At 40.9% G+C, this 22,011-nt stretch overlaps 1 protein-coding gene across 2 annotated transcripts in view; it reads left to right on the top strand.

Annotated features, from left to right (window-relative positions):
- Nucleotides 1–22,011, top strand: part of PLPP1 (phospholipid phosphatase 1) — an 86,247-nt gene that overhangs the window by 47,968 nt on the left and 16,268 nt on the right. For both annotated transcript variants that reach the window (XM_082242223.1, XM_082242222.1), the window contains exon 4: nucleotides 19,187–19,244. In XM_082242223.1, coding sequence (XP_082098349.1) covers nucleotides 19,187–19,244 — 58 coding nt within the window. The remainder of the gene's footprint in view (nucleotides 1–19,186; nucleotides 19,245–22,011) is intronic.

Below are 22,011 nucleotides of genomic sequence, written 5' to 3'. Positions count from 1 at the left end.
TGCCTGCAGAGCTGGCAGCCTCTCATCCTTTGTCAAATACACTCCCTTGTGGAATGTTTCCTCAGCCGCCTCCTCCCCTCTCCTTGGGAGTCCTCTGGGCAGCCACAGTTGCTGTCCCTGGTCTCTTAGCTGCTGCCCCCTGCCTCAAAGATAGCTGCCTCCTGACACTGCCCCACAGGGGCCTGGGAAGTGCCCCCTGGCCAGCCCCAGAGGCATCATTCACCGGGGGAGCTTGTAGCCAGGGCTGCTGCAACGAACAGCTATGCAAGCCTTTGGGAGGCAGAGACTCAAGAGGGCATCAGAAGAGGAAGGGAAGAGGAACAGAAGCCCACAGCAACCCTGACCATCATTCAAGGCACCCCAGGGTGCCACAGCACACTGGTTGAAAACCACTGCCCTAAGCTGTGTAATCCCCCCCCCCTCAAACAGAGGTGCATCTGACTCCTTCATTGAATAGCTTTGGCCTTTGAATTGACCTGAAAAGATTTTTCACCTGGGGCCCTCTTGGAATATCTTGGGGGGGGGGCATATGGCCCCCATCTGGAAACATTGCTCTACACCTATCAAGTTAAGACTTCTAGAAGTTAAAAACAGCTACATTCACTCTATATTTTTATAAAGTAGTTCATTAAATCTTCTCCACTGTTTTAACACTATGAACTTGGGTCCATAAAAGGTTCTGTTCCCCCGTCCTTGAAGTCAAGCTCGAGGAACTCTGGAGAAGTTATTTTCAGGAGTTTGCTGGCTGATAAAACACCTTCACCACTTCTCTTGTAAAATAGCTGCCACAGCTTTGTACCAGTAAATTACCTACAGGTTTCAGTATATTGACTAGCACAATAACCAAGCAGGGGGAGGGGGATGTTACATTCCTACTGGAATCATCATCTTCGATCATAATGAAGTGTTGACTTGCACATGTGATGTGAGCCATTACAGATTAAACACCACAGATAAAGTGTACACATTGAGCTGTGAGTTATCAAGTTAATCCTTCAAGCACTGGAAAATCAAATTTATGTGCATGCCTTTGTGAATCAGCCACAAATACTAAGTAGTCAAGTGACATGCAATTGTGTGTCCTTTGTAAAAGTGTTAACTTCATAATAATCTGCACTGCTTTGAACTTGGGACCACAAAATGAAATGTTACCCAGATTTTCAACCCACACTGCAATATCATATTGCACGTAAGTTACGAATCCATGATTTACTGCAGAGTGGCTAATGCTAACCTGTGGCCTTTTGGATGTTGCTGGATTACAACTCCCATCATTACTGGCCATGCTGGCTGAGGCTGATGAAAATTGAAGTCCTGCAACATCTAGTCTTGAGTACCACAAGTTGCCCAACCCTGATCTACTGGTTTTTCTTGCCATTCTCATCTTCTTGGATCTTACAGCAGGCAGCTACTACTAGCAGCTCATACTAGGAGGCAAAGGCTGTGACCTGACAGAATAACAACTAAAGGGCTTGCCTAAAGGGCCATGCAAAACTGATACCAGGAAGAACTTTGAAGAATAGACATACTTCTCTATACTTACAGAAAACAATGAGCTGCTGTTAACAACCAGTTCCTTTTAATCAAAGTACCTCCGCATAAGGATGTGTTACCTTCAACACATATAATGAGGGCAGCCATATAAGGTCTTGAGTGTGGAACTGATTCTTCGCCCCCAATTATATCTGCAGAGTGACCTAAGTAGAAATAAGACACACTAATCAAATTGTGTTATATATGCTGTTCTTCAGGTTAGAGAAAGGATAATGTGTTAAAGCACATGCTGATAGGCACGTCAATGGAATTTTATGTCGATTCAATGGCATGCTGAACATTAGGACATCAGTTAATGCTCCTGAAGCCTAATTCAAACACTTTTGGCATAGTTGCTGCTCAAAACTGCAGTGGTGTGATCTGCATGGGCATGCAAACATTTAAATGCTGTTCCCACAAAAGTTGATGACAGATAGCCTGCAACGATTATGAGCCTGCATCACATCCATGCAGTGGCCCAGAAGTAATCACTCCTGTGGGATTGGGAGACCCACAATTGCAGTCAACCAACTGTTACTCAGGGTAGACCCATTGGAATTAAGTGACTGAAGTTAATTGCCATTAATTTCAATGGATTTCCTTTTGAGTAAAAACCCCAGCATGGAAAAAGGTTTTATTTTTCATCCCAGCTACATGGGACTTTAGCCATATGATTGAAAATAGAACATTGACATAGAACTGATAATTCTTTTCTGTGGTGTTATACTTTCCAGATGCTAGAAACAAAATGTTGGGTGGGCCCAAGTCCCATTAAAATAACAGAAATTAAGTAAATAGTAAGTACCTAAATCTTGGGATGCGGGTGGCGCTGTGGGTAAAACCTCAGCGCCTAGGGCTTGCCGATCGCATGGTTGGCGGTTCGAATCTCCCTGGCGGGGTGAGCTCCCGTCTTCTGTCCCAGCTCCTGCCCACCTAGCAGTTCGAAAGCACCCCTAAAGTGCAAGTAGATAAATAGGTACCACTTTCTAGCGGTGCCGGCTCGCCAGAGCAGCTTCGTCACGCTGGCCACGTGACCCAGAAGTGTCTCCGGACAGCGCTGGCCCTCGGCCTCTTAAGTGAGATGGGCGCACAACCCTAGAGTCGGACACGACTGGCCCGTACGGGCAGTGGGGGTACCTAAGTACCTAAATAGCAATAGTTTACATGGCATTTATGTATGCTTAAACCTTGTTCAATCTGCTTGTTTTCTCATTCTCTTTTTGTCTAGCTTTACAGATGCAGCAGAATGAAGTGGGGGAAAGTGGGTAATCTGTAACATTTCAGATGGAAGAGGTGATCACATTTTTAAAATTCCTCTGACATACTGTACTTCAAAAGCTCCCTGCAAGTAGAATGCTAGCATGGCAGAGGTAGTGCTGGGCTAAAACCTCTCTGCCTGATGTGCTTATTTTCTTCTTGCAGGGTAGCTTTTCAGATAACACCCATTCCCCAGCAACTGGAAGTAGCTCTGTCCCTTCTGTCTTGAATTTATTATAGTCAATTTAATACAGGTGCCAGGCAATAAAAATTCCCATTTTCATAGGCTTTCAGAACTGCTAATTTTTAATTTAGAATAATTATGAGTTTGCAGTCTAATTGAATGGACTCTTCCTGTTTTCCTTTGTATCCTTTATTTCATTTTTTAAAAAGTATTGCACATTTATTCTATTATGCTACTTCATTAGCTGCCCTGGAAACATACATTTCTGCTGCAAGTGTGGGATATAAATTATGTAGAGCAGTCCTAACTAGTGGCTTGAAGGTGCCTCCTGTCAGCCACAGTGTAAGGTGGGCAGCTTCTGCAATTTTTTATTTTTTATTTTTTGGCTGTACTAGCTCCAGAGGCGCCCAGATCAGACATTCTCCAGAAGCTGGATCCGTGGCTGGCCTAGCTGTCACACAGCTGCCATGACATCCCTTTTTGGGGCACACTGTTGGCAGTAGCATTGCCTCTGCTGCAACACTTTCTGTGGCCATATTTGCCCCTTTCAATGCATGTTCTGAACTTACCAACATGCCAACTTATCTGCCTGAATTTGAAATCTTTTAACAGCAGCAAAGATTCTACCTACTTGGCATTAGCAATCAGTGGTAAGTCCTTCAAATGGGGAATGGCTGGACAGCCAGGTTTTGCAAACTTGTCAAGAGGGAGGCTGGGTGGGTATCGAGGGATATCAGAAATCCCATGAATCTGAAGCCAGCCCTGTTTTCCTTACACTGAATGTGTTGGGGAGGGAAGACAAAACAGACGTAGAACTAACTTACCAGTCTGAATTTTGAAGAGAAAATAAGACGCCGAGAAGGACAAAACCAAGAAAAGCCCCATGGTTTGGTAGCTGCTTTGAGTCCCCTTCAGAACATGTGCCTGCTATATATAGGTTGACTATCTGAAGGAAGTGAGCTGTCGGTTTTTTTCTTTCTTTCTTTCTCCTTGCCTTTCCCCCCTCAAATTATTCTACCTTTTGCCCCTCCCCTAGCCAAGATCAATAATAGCAAAAGTATCACGCACAGGTGTGTGTGTGTGTGTGTGTGTGTGGCATTGTCCCCTGGGTTATATGGACAAATAGAGAAATTTGAGAAGGTTAAGGGAAAGGCAGACAAAAATATTATAAATTAACTGGAAAAACTGAGTCTGTTTTTCCTCTACTGAAGTAACAAAGTATATGCTAGGGGACATATCGCAATATTTGTTGATAATATAAATAAACAACTTTTATTACTCATGTTCCAATAAGGTGTTTATATTTCTGTGGCCCAAAATAGCATTTATAAATAATGACATAATATTCACATATACAGTTCTGTAAATTTTGTTTGATGTTATAATTGTGTATCCAATTACCTTATATCTGCATTTTGTTTTATTTTTCTATTGTTCGTAGCATTATTTGTAATATATAAAAATTTAATAATAACAAAATGGGGAAAATGGGAGGTTTCCAAGTGCAATGGGGAAAGCAACGGGGATTCTTTCCCTGTGGGTGCCACATCCATTCTGAGCATCTTGACTAAACCTTACTTACATTAAAAGCAGTACAGGTGTACAGCTAGCAATTGAAATGCCATGCCAGTTAAGACAAATATGTGACTTGCTGCTGTGAGTCTCAGCAGCTGTTAATTTTAGAAGTGTCTGACCTGTGTTGCTTCACAAAAACATGGGAGGCAGGGGGAAACAGCAAAGCACCTGGGTTTTTGCAGTGCCACATACTTCTACTCCTCCATCCATCTAGACTTGGCTGCCCATTAAAGTCCTGTGAACAAGAGCTGGTTGACATCTGTTGTTGGTGAGAAGCTCATTGAAAGGTGCTAAGGGCTTTGCAAGTGTGATTTTAACGTTTTGCAACAGATGCCAAAATATCCAAGACCAGCACTGGCACTCTGCTACTGTGAACATGTGGATATGCCCACAGATGTCCAGGTAAATGAAACTTAACAGATGCTGGCACTTTAATGATTGCATTAGTTCTTCATGGACTCTAGTTCATAAGTGGTGTATGTGTGTTTTATAAGATTATATTTACACATTATTTACAGTTGAGTTTGTCCCTAATGCAACTGTGGGGATCACACAGGGTCCCCAGACGTTTAACGGTCTATTGATCCCTGTGATACCACTGTACTCGCTTCCCCGCTGCCACCAACCAGTTACTCTCTGGTAAAACACTGAGTCCAGACAGTTGTTAAAAGTGAACCAAAAAAACCCCAAGTTTATTTTACAGACATTAACAAGTTTATGGTTTCCCCGATAATATTCCTGTCAGTATCTTAATTTTAGTTTCTTTACCAGCCTATACCTTCCTAATACCTTCTGACTGATGATCTCAACTGTTTGACTGACTCCTCTTAACAAATTCTCTTACTGTCTCCCACCAGACTAGCCCAACCCACAGACTTATCTTATCTGTCTCTTCTAAGTCCAGACTGTCTTCTCCATTACCCTAACTCTAACTCTCCCCTCCCCCCCAAAAACCCCCCAAATTATAGACAGTTAAATCTGCCCCCTGGGTTCCCATTGGTTAGTCATTTTACAATTAGTTAACCCTTTCCCTATGAACCCAGTATGATGTCACACACCTAGGAGGGCAAACGCCACAGCAACCTTCAAAGCCGTTTCCCTCAAAGAGCATTATCCAATGAAAGTTAAGTTAAAGTCCAGTTTTCTGTTAATAGGATAGATTTGCAGCATAGTCTGAAGCATCTTTGGCCAACACTAAGTCCTATTCAGTAGAATTTACTCTCTAGAAAGTGCATAGGATTACAACCACATTTTTAATTCTTGTCCACTGAAATCAATGCGGAGAGTGCTTAACTGGCTGGATTGTGTCCAGAGTTACGATTCCTATGGGAGAAGCTGGATTGCTCTGTAAAAGTGAGAAGTTTTATTTGGGCTGTTTGCTTGTGCTGTTTCAGCAGCAGCTTTATGAGCACGTTGAGTGGCCAGAATATCTTAAAATTGTTACTTAAAGTAAGAAGCTGTTTTTATATGTCCTTATAACACCAACTAAATGTTGGTGTCAGTTTTCATTTTACTCAAATCATTGGTCTATATTTTTTTATGTCGCTGTGCTAACATGAGCTGTCTTACTGCAATTAACATACAACTTTAAACCTTACTGAAAGAGTGATTCCCACAACTGCACATAAATATGCACATCTAAATTTAAATTGCCTTTGTCTGGCCTAAGGAAGGGCACTTGGTATTTTTAAACTAAAAAAAAAAAAAAAAGCATCTAGGGAGCAAAGTAAGGTTATTTTGAAATCAGCCTTCAACAAATGTGTCAGTAAAATATAAATAGATTACATGTTAATAACATTTTCCCAGGGTTGCAGTTTACCTGATTTAAAGAAAAATAACTGTGTTGCTACCTTCAGATTCAGAACAAGTTGTCTAGTTTTTGTCTGTGCACAAGCTGCCTTTAACTCCCTGTTCCCCCGCGAGAGGTTCCGTTAAGCTGGTTTCTCATCCGGTGTATATCTCAATATAATAAAAAATAATTTGTTATTCAAAGTGGCACTATAGTTGCGTTCATTCTAACAGTAAGAGCAGATGGCTGAATCCAACAGTGGTTGGATGAACTGTATATTTGCCTCTCTTCAATGGATCTTCCACAATACTGATAGCCTTGTCTTTTTTTATATAAAAAAAAGTATTTTGGTTTGTTACTTTTTAATAGGGCATGTGCTGTACTTTCAAATTGGAGAAAGGAAATGTTAAAGCAATGTGTGGTAATATTTGTTAAATCATATACTGCCTTATATTTCAGAGAAGCCATTGGTTTTCTCAAAGTCGTTTTCCAGGAGGAGAGGCAGCATATAACATATATTCAGATTAAAGCACCAAATAGTTAATTTACTAAAATATTTAAATGGCTGAAATCACTAATAAGGGTGCAACACTAAAACAACCACTTATTTTAGCCATAGCACAATACACCCATTTGGACTGGTGGTGCATGATGGCTGTGCTTTTTCTTTCTTTCTTTCCCCCTTTTTCTCTGTACCCATGGCAGGGAAGGGTCATGTGTGAAATGGCCATAAGCAAATGCAGGTATAAACATATATTTTTAGCATAAGGTGCCCATCTGTTCATAATGTGTCTTTTAAGTTATTACAGGAGGTAGAGCAACAAAAGTTTAACCAGGGGGAAACTTTTCTATTTGTAGGTGAGGTTAGAGTGCTAACATCAAAACTGGAAGGAAGCTAAAATAACTCTGGCGTACGTGCTACATACACCTTAAAATATTTTTAGGATTTAATATGGGATTTGTATTGCCAATTGTATACGTTTTCATAGTGGAAAATGATATGCCCCGGTTCTTTTGTAGAAAGGTCAGGTATATTAAGATGAGCATTCCTTGACTTGCTGATCCAACTTCTCAGCATAGTAACTATAACACTGAAGGAAAGCAGAGCAGAAGCACTAGACTTGACCTTGTGTACTTGTTTTTACCATGAATAGTCAGCTGGCAAACAAAAGAGCTCTGTGTGAGGGGGCACTAGTTGAAATTTACCCTACTTTTTTCTTATTTATCTTGTTGCACGTGCTTCCTAAGAAACAAACAAAAAATCACTGGGTGACATTCAAATGTGTCAGCCCATTTGCACAATGGAATTCTGCCTGTGCCAATGACATTTCCCCTTCCTTTCCTTTCCCCTGCTGCCCCCTCCCCCAAAAAACCCTTCATTAAAATATGTCAATCCCTTCACATAAGGACACAGGAATCTACCTTATACTGAGTCAGGCAGTTGGTTCATCTGCTTCAGTTTTGTCTACACTAGGGGTAGCCAACATGGTTGTATCCAACATGGTTGTAATCCAGAAGTTGTGGACTTCAACTCCCATCAGCCCCAGCCTACATGGCTATGACCAGTAATGATGGGAGTTGTAGTTGTCATTGGCCTTTATTGGCATAAATTTAAACAACAAAATCATAAAATCATACAAATACATTAATAATCCAAACACATACAATATATAAAAGACTAGATAGCCACAATTGAGTAAATCAGGCAACTTTAGATTTAGCTTTAAAAATCTCAGCTAAATACAATCTTGGTAGTTTCGGGAGTATTATCCCTCAACAAATATTGGATTACAGACTCTTTGTAAATCAATATTTTAAGTTGTAAGGGAGTCACTAGGAGATCTCTGCAAAGGGTGTCAAGAAGAGGGCAATCCAAAATTATGTGATTTATTGTATTTGGTGTTTTCTTATTACAGGAGTAGGATCTGTTCTGGAAGGGGATTTTTTGTAGTTCCAGAATATCTGGACACAATCATGTTGACTACTTGTATCTCTGGTTTACATGGATGGTTTTTCAGACTGGAGTCTTTACCAAGCCCTATCTGGAGTAGTCAAGGGTTGAAGTGGGACCTTCTGCATTCAAAGTATCTGTTCTACCAGTGAATTATGGACTCTCCTACTTCACAGCTAACTCTTCAGTAACAAATGCTTGCTGACAGTTTCACAGGGATTCTAGCATTTTGGAAGGCTTTTATGCCACATATCTCAAAACTATCCTCTTAGATGAATGTACTTAACTTTTTGCAGGATGAAACACTTGAGATTCCAAAGGATTATATTACAACAAATTTAATAACTTACCCATGCAGAATTGAGGTTACAGTGAGTAAATCAAATGGTAATGTCAGTTGCTGTATCTTATAGTGTCCTGTTCTGGGTGTCATGGACGGTTAAAGTGGTATAGATTATCTCTCAGTTCTCAGAAGTGAAACTGTAGGTTAATAACTGTCAGGCACGCAAATTTGGTAGCATATTGGGTGCTACCACTATACTGATGACACCCTGCTCTATTTCTTGTCATCTTAATCGGGTGAGGACATTCTGGTCCAGTGTCTGGTAACTGCTATGAGTTGGACGTGGGTGTCTAAATTCAATACAGATGCTGTGTTATCCTGGGTCCAGGAATTAAGTGTTTTTAACAGGGTTGCATTATGCCTGAAATAACATGCATATCCTGGGGGCTAGATTCCACCTTTTGACTGAAACCCTTGTGTCATCAGTGGCAAGGCATGCTTATCCCCAACTATGGTTGCTGTTGGACGGAGATAGTCTGGGCACAGTAACCCATTCTCAAATAACTTTTTATTTAAATCCATTCCAATCCGTCTTCAGGCCTGGCCATGGGACTGAGAGTGAGACAGGGTGTGTGCTGCCTAGCTGCTGCTGCTGCTTCAGCTTCTTGATCTCTCTGCAGATTTCAGTACCATGGTATCCTTCTGGAAATTGAGCACACTATGCTACAGTTGTCCTACCTAACCCACAGGCCCTTAACAGCTGGGGACCAGTTTACTTGCAGGATCACCTTATCTCATTTGACTGCTTTGATCTGCGGACCTGGCACTGTTACAGGTGCCACATGTGCCACATAAAACTACTTTTGCAGTTGTAAGAAATTGATCTTATAGTGTGGGAGCAGCACCATTTTGAAACTTCCTTAGCTATTGACACTAGGCAGACATCTTTTTTCAGCACCTGCTTAAAACATTTTTGATCAGGCAAGCCTCTCCAGACACATACATGTTGACGTGTTGTAATTTTTTACTGTGAATTTTATTTTAATTTAATTTAATCTTTTAAATGTTTTTAATTACTTGTTTTAAAACGATAATTTAATATCTCTTGCAAACTACTTGGAGGTTTTATTACAGTTCATGTGTTTGTGTGTGTGTGTGTATAGTTGAAATAAAATGCTGTATATTATAGAATAATATGTATCATTAACATTTAAAGGAGGAATGTAAATAGGAGAGGAATATGAAGGAAGAGGAGAGAGAAGAAGATTAACGAAAATTGAGGGGTAGGTTAGAGGTTTATTGGAAAAGAGGAAGAGCATGATGAATAGGGTGAGTGAGGAGGAACATTTCAAGTGGAAGGAGAGCTGGGGCAGTGGGAAATGAAGAAATCCTGGGGTTTGACAAGGAGGAAAAAATAGAAGGAATGGAATGCGCTCTCTCTCTCTCTCTCTCTCTCTCTCTCTCTGTGTGTGTGTATAAGTGTAAAATCTTCTCCTGAGTCTTATATACCCGAATAACTCAAAATGTAATTCTGAAGGTTTTCAGAAAAAGAAGCCGGGGTATGGCTAGGGCCCTATCAAACTAGGCAGCCAGGGAGTCCTTTGGAGCCAGGGAACTGAGCTGTGCTGGGAAGCCTGGGTGGGGGCCAGCATTCAGCAGGCAGCTGGAGTCAGCCAGGAGTTTCATTGCTCAGCCATGTTCTCTCTGGCTCTGCTCCCCGGCCTGATTGCCAATCTCTGCAATGACCTTTGCTCGTGTGCTGCTTACACGCCAGTGTGTGCTAATGCTGCAGTTTGGTTTCCAGCTTGGAACCACTTGTGCTGCTTGCACGAAATGCCTCCGTTACTTCATTGTTTAAGAGGGATGATCCTGTCCAGCCTCCTTGAACTGCACAAGAGATTAACTCTCCTTTTGGTTTGAATCCAAGTCTCTTCTAGGGGAAAATGTGTTTGATTATCCATCTCTTCATCGAGTTAGGAAAATGTCCTTTTCCATTAAGTCTCTTGCCTCATTTTGGCTAGTTTGACTATTCTTAGGTCTCACCTAATCCCCTCCCCCCTCCAAATTATTCAAAGCTGTCTTGCTTTTAATTCCAACTAATGTTACTTTTAGTAATTACTTTATGGGCTAAAACTCCATTTACAAGGAACAGTTTGAGATTATTTAAATTAAAGCTAAACTCGATAACAATTTGCTAACTGACTGATTATAGATAGATGCTTCTACGTGTGTGTGTGTGTGTGTGTGTGTGTATATATATATATATATATATATATATATATATATATATATATGCTTTCGTAGATTTTCACGGGTACAGGAATGCAGGTTTTGGTGTCTTCGGGTGTCTTCCCGTGTAAGACACCAAAACCTGCATATATATATATATATATATATATATATATATATATATATATATATAGGGTGCTTAATGTTAAACTTGACTGTTCCAGTTTTAAACATGGACAAAATGTACATATTCAAAATAAAATTAATATGTAGTTGCATATATGGAAAAAGTGCTCCAAAGGGAGGCTTTGCTACTTCAGACAAGTTACAATTAAAGCATCCCCCCCACTTTTTGTTTTGTTTTCTAGAATGCATTTTTGAAGTTGGCTGTAGAGTAATGATACATTTCCTTATACACTTCCCCTAATTTAATTGTCATCCAAATATTTATTTTTCCCGCTTTGTTCAACAATGTATCTACCTCACTTGAGGTCTTATTTATTTATTTAATAATATATCAAATTTAAAAATAACCTACTTTTCTAAACATGCTATATATAACTCAATATAGTTCCCAATTTAAAAACTTGATAAAAGGACACACAGTGCAACTTTAAAAGATTATCATTTTCAGCTAACAGCAGAGTAAATTTCTCTCCTCTAATAGTATTCCAGCTGGGTGTGTGAATATATAGCCCTCTTCATAGTGGCAATACACCATCCTGTGCAACATATTTAAAAACAACAACAACATATTTTCAAAAGATGAGAGAGTTAAAAAGGACACAGATTTCTAAGATGCATAAAGATTTGTTAACTTACTTAATTTTATTATTTTTTTCTTTCCTTTTATATTGTTCAATAGAACCATGTAATACTTAAAAAGACTGTCATTGTTTTGAATATCGTGTACTGTCAACCCCTCAATTCAAAAGCAAACATTGTGCGGTAGGTTAAGTTAAGAAACAATGACTGGCCCAAGGTTACCCAGGGAGCTTCATAACTGGAACCCTGGTCCCCCAATTCTTAATCCAGCACTTGAACCACTCCACTGCACTGGCTGTCTTGGATTACTTTATTTAAAGCAATCTGTTACTTTGAGTTCTCCACATTGTCTGTGACTTTAGTAGTGGTCTTGCATGAGAGTGATATCCATGCTGACATTTTCTCAGAAATTGTAACAGAAATCTTGGCTCCTAACAGCAGGAATTGCTGGACGCCCACTCTCCTATAATATGCCAAAGTTCCACTTGAACTTGTGGCATGGTTTCAACCAGCACCTTGCAGATCTGATTTATGGTTGAATTTTGTGTATGGGAGTCTTTGAGGTGAGCGCTGCATATTCATATATACCATGGGTGGAAGTTAGTATCGTTTGTGCAGGATACAATTTCACGGCCTACAATAGAAGGGAGCTCTGTCTTTCTCATCAAATGAACCCTGCAAAGGTTTTGCTATTGAGGTAATACATCTCTGTATTTTGGAAACTATTTTCAGGCGCAAGCCAGGATAGGGATAGAGTTTCTCTTTATACGGAGCACTGAAATAAGATCTTCAGATGTTTTCAAATTTGCTGTCTTTAAGTTGGAGAACAGAAAACATCACTTCAGTTTTTAGGTTATATATGTTCAAAAGCAAAACAATCTGTGTAGTGGGAGGCTTGATTAATTGGTTTCTTTGCATTTAGTGCAATTGAGGCAGTACTTGGCAATCAAGCATAAAAATGGAGTTTACAATCCTGATCCAGCCTGACAGACTCTTAATTGCAGCATGCATCAAAAAGTTTCTCCAGAGATAGCTCTGCAGAGTTGTTTAACCAGGTGTTTGGATCAGTTTTGACTAGGAAGATGAATTGGTGGGTAGCTCATAACATTTTGCAAATATTTCAATTTGATAAAGGGTTTGCCTGTAACTTCAGAGGACTTGCTGCATAGGAAATGGTGCCTTCAGAAGCATGAAGGGTGGTTTTCTTCCAGCTCTTCTGGAATCACAAATGACAGGAATGGAACGCAAGTTTTTGAAACTGATGTTTTTAATAGAGGAGAACTCATATTGGTTACTGGAAGCAGCCAGTGCTGTATACCTGTTTCTTTGAGGCCCAAGTAAGAAATTTTGAATGATCACCAGTAACATTCCCATTGAAGGTGGCAATATTGTCAAAGTCAATTCTGAATAATAGAATCATAGAATTGTAGAGTTGGAAAGGACCCTGAGGGTCATCTGGTCTAAATGCTCCCCCCCCCCCTGCCCAATTTCAGTTGCTGGATTGCATTTCCTAAAACTGAAAAGACATTGCAATGGTCATTAGTATGATATGGAATGTTGTGATGCCCTATATATTGTAGATGGCTTTTAAGAAATAATAGGCCATTTGCCAGTGTCTGCTGAAGACAGGAGTGCTGGGATAGATAGATTGTGGGCTGATCCATCAGATATGGTCATTACTCAGAGCAAGCTGTTGTTTAATGCTGGCTCTTTAAAATAGAAACAGAAAAATGCTCACTTAAGTCAGCTTTCTGAAATAATGCTTTTGGGGGGGAAATCCATGGTTTGTGTCTTCCGTTAGCTTGGATTGTGGTTATAGTTCTGGGGTTAGAACTACAGGCTTGCTCTAATATTCATGTAGTACATTTCTTATACTCTTTAATTTATCATGCACATGCTCAGAGGTGCTCTTTGTAGCAGAAATGTCATTTTAAAATAGATTCCACATGAGTTGTGGTTCAAATGTAAACCTTGGAAAGAGTACAAACTTCTCATATTTAGTAGTCCCATTGTTGATAAGCCACAGTACTTCCGTTTTATTTTAGCAGCTAATGGCAGTTGTGCCAAAATGAGTGCATGATGTACACTGAATTATAAACCCCTTGGGTTCTTAAAAATACCAATTAATCTTACTTTTACTGGGAAAATGTGAAAATAGTTTTATGCTTAGCAGGTTAGCACATTATTGAGAAAATTAGCATTTGCAGTCCAGCAGACCCCTGGCAACCAGCTGAACACAGCTTCTGGATGTGGTTGACACAGGAATCTTAAGGGGAATCCCACAGATGGGCATTTGTAGGAGCTCTATGCTGCTGAAGCAAAATGTTCTGAAATGCTGTGACCAAATACCTAAACTGTGCTTAAACTGTCCATGTTGCATATAAACAGTCCCGTTAATGCAATCTGTAAGTTTTGTAAGAATTCTGTCTTCTGGATCCAGTTACCTATATTCTTCCTCTTCTCATTGAGGGTGAGGTGGGGAACTCTGCTAGAAAGCTATTTATGGAAAGAAAACAAACTCCGTTGGCCATGTTTGCATAGGACATTAAACCAGACTTTCTGCTTTGTTATGATTTATTGAGAACAAGGAGCATGCAAGTACAATTGTTCCCACTTACCGTAACTCCTCCCTTAATGTGAGGAGCAGAAACAAACTAGGACGCATGGGCTTCATGTTACCTCCTAACCAGGGATTGTATTTTGTTGTTCCCTAACAAGCTACAATCAGCAACACAACAACAAACTATTGCTCCATGTTGGCTAGCAATCTTGACTTGCTAGGGAGAAACAAACCATGATCCTGGTCCAGATGTAACTTCCTGGGGTTTTTGATTGTTTGCTTGTTTTGCTCAAGGTAAAATCATTGCTTGATGTCAGTAAACTATGATAAGCCAGAAAGGCTGACTTCTCATTTATGTTTGATACGACCATTGTGTTCTAACCTTTGCTTCATTGTAGTCTCTGTGTCCTTGGAAAAGTCATTTCTGCATTAAGACACAGAGGAGGATGGGAAGTCTATTTTCCACCCCAGAAAAGAATTGGCAGTGTTTTCTCTTGTATCATGTATTGCTCTGATAAAAGTCACTACATCAGGAGATAGTGGGTGATTAGCTTGTTTTCTCTTAATGTATCTTAGAATACAGTTATAGAGAAACACTTTCATTTTTTGTACACAAACAGCAATTGCAAATCTTGAACTCACTGTGATACTCTGGTTATTTACAAATGTAAGTCAATACACAGAACATGAATTGAGAGTGGTTGCTATAGCTCTTCTCCGGAATCTGCACTTGTACTTTGAGCATAAGATGGCCTGTCCTAATGATTTAAGAAGAGAATATGCTGTGCAGTTTGTTCTTTTTAAGAATGCATAACTATTTAAATCATGTTGTGACTCTGAAAACTTGAAGAATAAGAAACACACATCTTGCATGTTTGGCTTTTTAAAAAGGAATTCATACTCCATTCCTGTTGAACAAATTATTCCTGGTATTCTGTGGTACTATACTTTCAGTAAGTTGCAGAGATAGTCTGTCTCAATATAAGGACAACAATAATTCCAAGAGGCACAGTAAGCAGTGAACAAAACAATAGTTGTGTTGGTTAAGTTTCAGGAAGGATTACAGTTTGGCCTGTATGTTATAGCAACTGATGCCCACTAGATCTTGTGGGGCCACAAAGAGGTCACAGGGTTGTGACCAAGTTCTGGTTCCCCCCCACACACACACCCTCCCTTGCAAAGATGCTATAGTAGACATTTAAGCATAGCTATTTTACAAACAGTTAACACCTTACTAAACTGAAAAAAAAATATGTTTTATTTTGGTTCAGAAAGGGTCTGTGCTGCCACAATTGCTTCTCTGCTGGGATGAAAAACCAAGGTTCCTTTTCACCTATTCTGGTTCTTTTCCTATCCTACTCCTTTGCAAAGAAATAGTGGACACTTAAACATTACAATTCTGTGAATACTTAGCACTAAGGGTCTGTCTTCAGAAGGAGTCCTTGCTTTCACAATTTGTAGTGTGTATTCATGCCACAATAACTGTACATTACTCAGAGGGTAAGGCCCTCTGAATTCCATGGGGATTCAGTCCCCCCTGGTATATACAGGATTGCAGCCCAAATGAGTTAATCTTAAAGGTACCACACAGGACTGGTAATAAGGGACTCCAGGCTGTGGAATAAAATCCAGGAATATTAAGTGGACTAGGAACTGGTACTAGCAGTGAGGGTTATCAATTGAAGTTGGAACATTCAGGATAAAAGGGAGTACTTATTCACACAGTAAATGGACTTTGCTATTACAATGGTGCCCCGCAAGACAAATGCCTCGCAAGGCGGAAAACTCGCTAGACGAAAGAGTTTTCCGTTTTGGAGGTGCTTCGCAAAACGAATCTCCTATGGGCTTGCTTCGCAAGACAAAAATGTATTGCGAGTTCCTGCGGGGTTTTTTTCCTCCCCCCCCCTTTTCTAAGACGTTAAGCTGATCGGATCAGCTGAGCCGATAAGCCGCTAATAGCGCTAATCCGCTAATCCGTCAATGGGCTTGCTTCGCAAGACGAAAAAATCGCTAGACGAAGAGAATCACAGAACGGATTCTTTTCGTCTTGCGAGGCACCACTGTATAAGGATGTAGAAATGGTTGCCAATTTAGATTGCTTTCAAAGTGGATTAGACAAGATCATGATGAGATGGCCATCATTAGCTGCTTATAATCAGTATCAGAGGCAGCATGCTTCTGAATACCAGTTTCTGGGGATCATGAGTTGGAGATTACTGGATAGCTCAGTTGGTTAGAGTGTGGTGCTGATAACTCCCAAGGTTGCAGGTTCGATCCCCATAGGGGACAGCTGCATACTGCTGCAGGAAGTTGGACTAGGGTCCCTTCCAATTCTATGATTCTGTTAAAAACTGTTTTTCACATGCCCTACCTATGGACTTCTCATATACATCTGTTTGGCTACTGTGACAACATGGAATGTTCATTTGTGGCAAACGTAGATTTATTGCAGCATAATATGACAGGTGGTCACTTGCTCACCTGCCCCGTCTCACTATTCTGGAAACAGCTTGGAAGATCCACCAAAAATGTTTCTAATGTTGTTCCATCTGTTCCAGTCCTCTCACTTTCATGCTCTTTCTCCCTGCCCTGGATTCAACCTCTGCTCTCTTCTAATTGTGTGAAATGTGAGTTTGTAGTAACAGGCTGAAATGCTTAACATAATTGGGTCACATTATTATTATGTGGAACGTAAAGCTGTCAAACTCAGGTTATTTAAACAGAAAGCACATGACATTTATGAAATGTCTGCAGAGCTTCTTCAGGGGATACAGAGTTTTACAGTAAAAACATACATACCCCAGAACTACAAAATCCAGTGTGCAGACTATGTCAAGGTATTAAAATCCTAACTTCCCACTGTCTTGATGGTGCTTTTCAGATGGATCCCAGTAGATGTTTTTCAACATGTATATATGCATGGGAAGAATCCATGCTAGATTATTTCCTGCTTAGTGGCCCCACAAATAGGTTTTGGTGGAAGTCATCCTTGTGTTAGAGGCTCCTTCACAGCCCTAAATAGCTTATTCTAAAAAGAAGTGTCAACATTAGACTTAATGAGCCAGAGTGAGAAGTCAAAATAAAATATGCACTCTTGGTTTGTATTATCTGACTTGTTGAAATAAACCCTTCCAAGAGAAAAATATGTGAAGCCAGTTGTCATGAAACAATAATATACATCCTGACAGCTCTGGAGGCCTGATGTATGGCTGCTACTGGGATGATTTAAGTCTTTTAAGAATGTGATGAAGGAGAGGGGAGAGAGACAATAAAGTCAGGGCTTGATGTTTCCACCAGTGGGGTACTTTCACTTTGGGGAATGCTTATTTATCCAGTGGTGGGGTTGGGGACGGGTGGGTGGGAAAGGTGGCAGGGTGGAGACCAAGGGAGTTTACGCTCACCAGCACTGGAGTGGAGTCTGGAACGAATGTTCAGGCTCTTGGCTGGCCGGGGAGACGGAATGTTCCGAGTCAGAGCGGCTTTTGGAAGAAGGGGGTTAGCTGCCTGCAAAGGAATGTTTAGCAGGCCTTTCTATTGTCTGCTTCTCCATCCCTCTGCCTCCCTCTGTTTAATGTATTAAAACTGTGGGGCAGGAGGAGGGAAGAGAGAAAACAAATGTGTGTGCAGCTGACAGGTTAATAAGTGACAGATACTATTTCCAGCTGGGATCTGGATGCCGTAGTAGGTAACTTTTGCTGAAGCTGCACTGAGGGATATCGTTTTGGTCATAGTAGTCTGTGTGCCGGGACGAGCGTGATGTGTGTGTGTGTGTGTGCGATATGAATAAACTGAAGCACAAACATGGGAGCCCCTATAATGTAGTCAACACATAGATATTTATAAAGCAGAATGCCATTTCTCAGTCGTGGCAAACTTGTATCCAAGAACAGAAAACTAATCAAGATGGTCCCCAATTTTAGGGTTAGCTCTGTCGTGAATTTTCCTAGGCAAGCTGTTTGCCCTCTGCCAATCCCACCCCACCCCTCCACCAGTATTGCAAGGATAGTAAGACCAAGCCTTACCACAGAGGTGGGGAACCTCCAGACCACAGGTCCAGTTTGGCCAGCCAGGGGTCCCAGTTTCTCCCATCAGGCTACTTCTAGGAAACCACACCCACCTGCTCCACACCTGATGTCATATGTGGCATCATGTGTAGCGCAGGTACTAACATGGCCTCAAAGGAAAAGTTGGAAGCTTTAAATTGATATTTTCATGTTACAGGAACCATACTTTAGAGCTCCCAGGTGGGCACATTCACTGAATCTTTTCTGTGCCTGCTAAAAACATCTCTACCCAGCCTTTCTAAAAGCCCACTCAGATGTGCAAAATATTTCCCTGTGTTTTTAATCTGCCATTAATTTTAATTATTTTTTTTCCAATGCTTTAATCGGTGTTTCTCAAACTTGGGTCCCCAGGTGTTGTTGGACTACAACTCCCATCATCCCTAGATAGCAGCACTAGTGGTCAGGGATGATGGGAGTTGTAGTCCAACAAACACCTGGGGACCCAAGTTTGAGAAATAACTGCTTTAAATAGTTGTTTTTACTGATAACCTGATTGTGTCATTCTTTTTGGAAATTGACTTGAGGTGTTTTGTTTTTAACAGTCAAACAGTATATACATTTTAGGGGGAGGAAGTAAGAGTGAGTTTCCGACTATTCCTTTGCTGGATAGTGGCACACTTCCACTGCCCACCACTTTATCCTAAAGGGCATTGAGACCATGTCTTGCTCTAGGATCAGGAAAGGGCTTGTATTGAAGCCCCTTTTAAAATGGTTCCTCAGTTGATGCAACAGGCAGAGAAATCATTAAACCATCATCCATTACCCTCAACAATTTTCAGGTGCTCTGTTGGGGGCAGTGGGGGGGGGAGTTTGGGAATCACGGGTGCAGACATACTGAGCTTGATGTACTAGTGCCCTAACTCAGTATAAAGGAGCTTCCTGTGTGAGCTTTGCTGAAACTTTATTTTGCAAATCAAAGGTGAACTTTGTTATACAATTGTAGAGTGACGTATGTATAAATTGTAATAAGTATGTGGGCATTCTCTTGTTTTTCAGACTGTCGTTTTACTCTGGACATTCTTCGTTTTCCATGTATTGCTTGCTCTTCCTAGCAGTAAGTATACTTTTTAGCAGCCAGTTATGATGGGTTGTGTTTTTTTTTTGTTTTGCTTAAAAAATCTGTTTATGTTGCATAGCATGAAGCTGAAACATTTGCTGAATCAGCATTTCATTTGGGCTGTTTGTGCAGAGGAAGCATTAAAATGAAAAAGGCTGGGCTGGGGTGGATCTTTGCTCTGAGATCTTTTCACTTGACGGATGGAATATTTGGCCACTTCGTGTTAGGTAGGCTTTTCCCTAAAGTGTCCAGGGAGTCTTTGTGTGAAGGCCAGTTCAAGCTCTTTTTTTGCTACCCTAGGTGGAAGTCTCGGAAAGTGCATCCCAGGACCACCTGTGACATTACAGAGGGTACCAGGACGCTTTCAGTTAGTGTCAGCTATCAGCCACACCAGCAGTGATTCAAGACCCGGGACTAATGCACAGCTTCTGATATGGAAGGCACCTTTGAAGTGTGACACCCCAGGCAGCTGTCTAGTCTGCCTGTATGGCTGAGCCTATCCTGAAAAGTGAGCAGCTCGTAAAATGCAGCAGCCGCCATTTATCTCAAGCTTAGGCACTTCAATAAGCAGCATGGCCAGGCTCGCTTTGCAGGGGGAGAGTCTCTTTTTCCCTTTCTACCTCTGGCAAACTAAGCTTGTCAGGAGCAGTAAGGACTCTTTCTAACCGAGAGTCCTAAGCATTCTTTTTGTAACTTCATGCTTTGCTCTGGGTGATTTGGGTAGGCTTAGCATGAGGCAGGGAGTGTGATGCAGATGATGGTCTATCTAGCGCAACCAGTCTCTACTTTAAGCAAACAAAGCAAGGAAGGAAGCAGGGGATGGGAATCCGCCCATCAAATGTTTTACAGGCTTCAGCAACATAAATACTGTACTAATTTGTGACTGCCACCCAGTCTTGATAAGCTACATTCTAGCTGTTTGTTGCTCTTTGTTTTTGGCCAGGAGAGAGGTAACTACCAAAGCAGATGGGACAATCTAGTCAAAATGGAGATTTTAGCTTTATGTCTGTGTATTTAAGCAAACAAAACGAATACAAAAAATGTCCACACTTTTTCAGTGGGGTGTGTAGGAATGAATATTGCAAGTTATTCCCAGCATGGTTCTGTGGACATGTAAATTTATCAGAACCTGGAAAACTAAAACTGTTAAAAACAATGCTTTTAAATTTTACGTAGAGAGGTTTCTTGCTGTAGGATTGTTCTCAGGAGGAAAATATTTGTGTTTTTTTAAGAGCACTTAATTTGCAGTGTTTGTTTTATTATTTCTCTGAAGCATTTCAAAGCTGCTTCAACTCCCAACAGAATGACAAGCCTGATTATCTAGCCTGTGGTGACATTAATAAAAATACCTCCTTTTTTTTTGGTTGGGAGCCATAGTTAAGCATTGACTGATTCTTTCCTGAAATCAGACCTCTTATTTTTGTTGTTGTTCTTGGAGCCTATAAATTGTAGGCTTCCAAGTCAACCTTCTTTACAGTATATGGAATAAAATTATCCAGTCATGGACAGTGGCAGTACTACTGACAGTGGTGTCTTAAAAGTCTCTGCTAGCTCTGCCCGATTTGAGCTGTGCTATAGAACTGTCCTGTGTCCAGCTGCTCTGCCTGGCAGCTGCAGGGAAATTTTCTGGCACTGCTACTGAAAAATCCATCAGCTGGAGATGTTTGGTACTGAAACCAGAGCCTTATGCGTGCAACGCATGTGCTCCAACACTGTCATTTCAATGCAAAGAACATTGATGCTTCAAATGCTTATATCTGTCCAAGGGTGTATTGATTATTATTTAGTCTTAGAAAGTTGAGGAGTCAGCCCAAAATCAGAGGGATGAGTGACTCTCATGATCAATTTTGCATGGCAAAGTGAACAGACTTCACACTTTTAGGAGACTTTGGTGTGCTGAGCTAGTCTTGCGAATGCCTCCATGCATGCCCAGATCACAGCTAGCCACATAAAACATTCTACAGAAAAATAGGTTGAATTGAGATGTACTAAGCTGTGTGTGGTATGTGCTGGACAATTCTGAAGACTGGTTTAGTTGTTCAGCATAACAGAAGTCTATCTTAGGTTGACTTTGGCACATTGGCGGGGGAAATGCTACGTTTACAAGCAGATCAATCTAATCCTTGACATCTTTATCATGTATTCTAGTGATGGTGAAGTAAATGGGTCTCTCCTACCCCACGGGTATTAACCAGGATGAGCTAAAGAGAGCCTTGAGAATTTATATGGAACTTCTCCCTGTTTGGAATGCTCTCAATCCTTAATGAGTTAGTGGCTATGTATTGTGCAATAAGAAAGGGCTTACCCCAAGGCTGGTTCTGCCTATTATTGCAATTTGCTGCTTACAAGATACAGATGTGATCCTCTTTCCCTCTACGTAGACATTTCACGGCTCCTAACTTTTCCATGCGGCAACACAGAGTTCTGCCAGTGGCCCCATGTCAAGTCTTATGCATCTGATAACCCTCCCCCCCAAAAAAGTACTTTCTGACCAGCTTCAACTTGCCATTTACATGCTTGACTCCAGCTGCAGTTGTGTGCTGCTCGTGACTCCCCAGTTCCTAACATGTGGCATTACTCACAGCCTGGGTTAATCATAACCAGACGCCTGAAATTTCAGCCTCCTGAGGGCTGGAGGAATCTGACTTATGTTAGTGTGACTGTCTACACACACACACACACACACACACACACGAAAACAAAACCCAACCAAAAAGGCTATGATAGTACAGCCACCACATTGGCAACTAGATTACAGCTCTGC

The sequence above is a fragment of the Podarcis vaucheri genome, assembly GCF_965113315.1.
Source record: "Podarcis vaucheri genome assembly, chromosome: 11".
Lineage (NCBI taxonomy): Eukaryota > Metazoa > Chordata > Lepidosauria > Squamata > Lacertidae > Podarcis > Podarcis vaucheri.
This window is presented reverse-complemented; position numbering and strand designations above follow the sequence as displayed.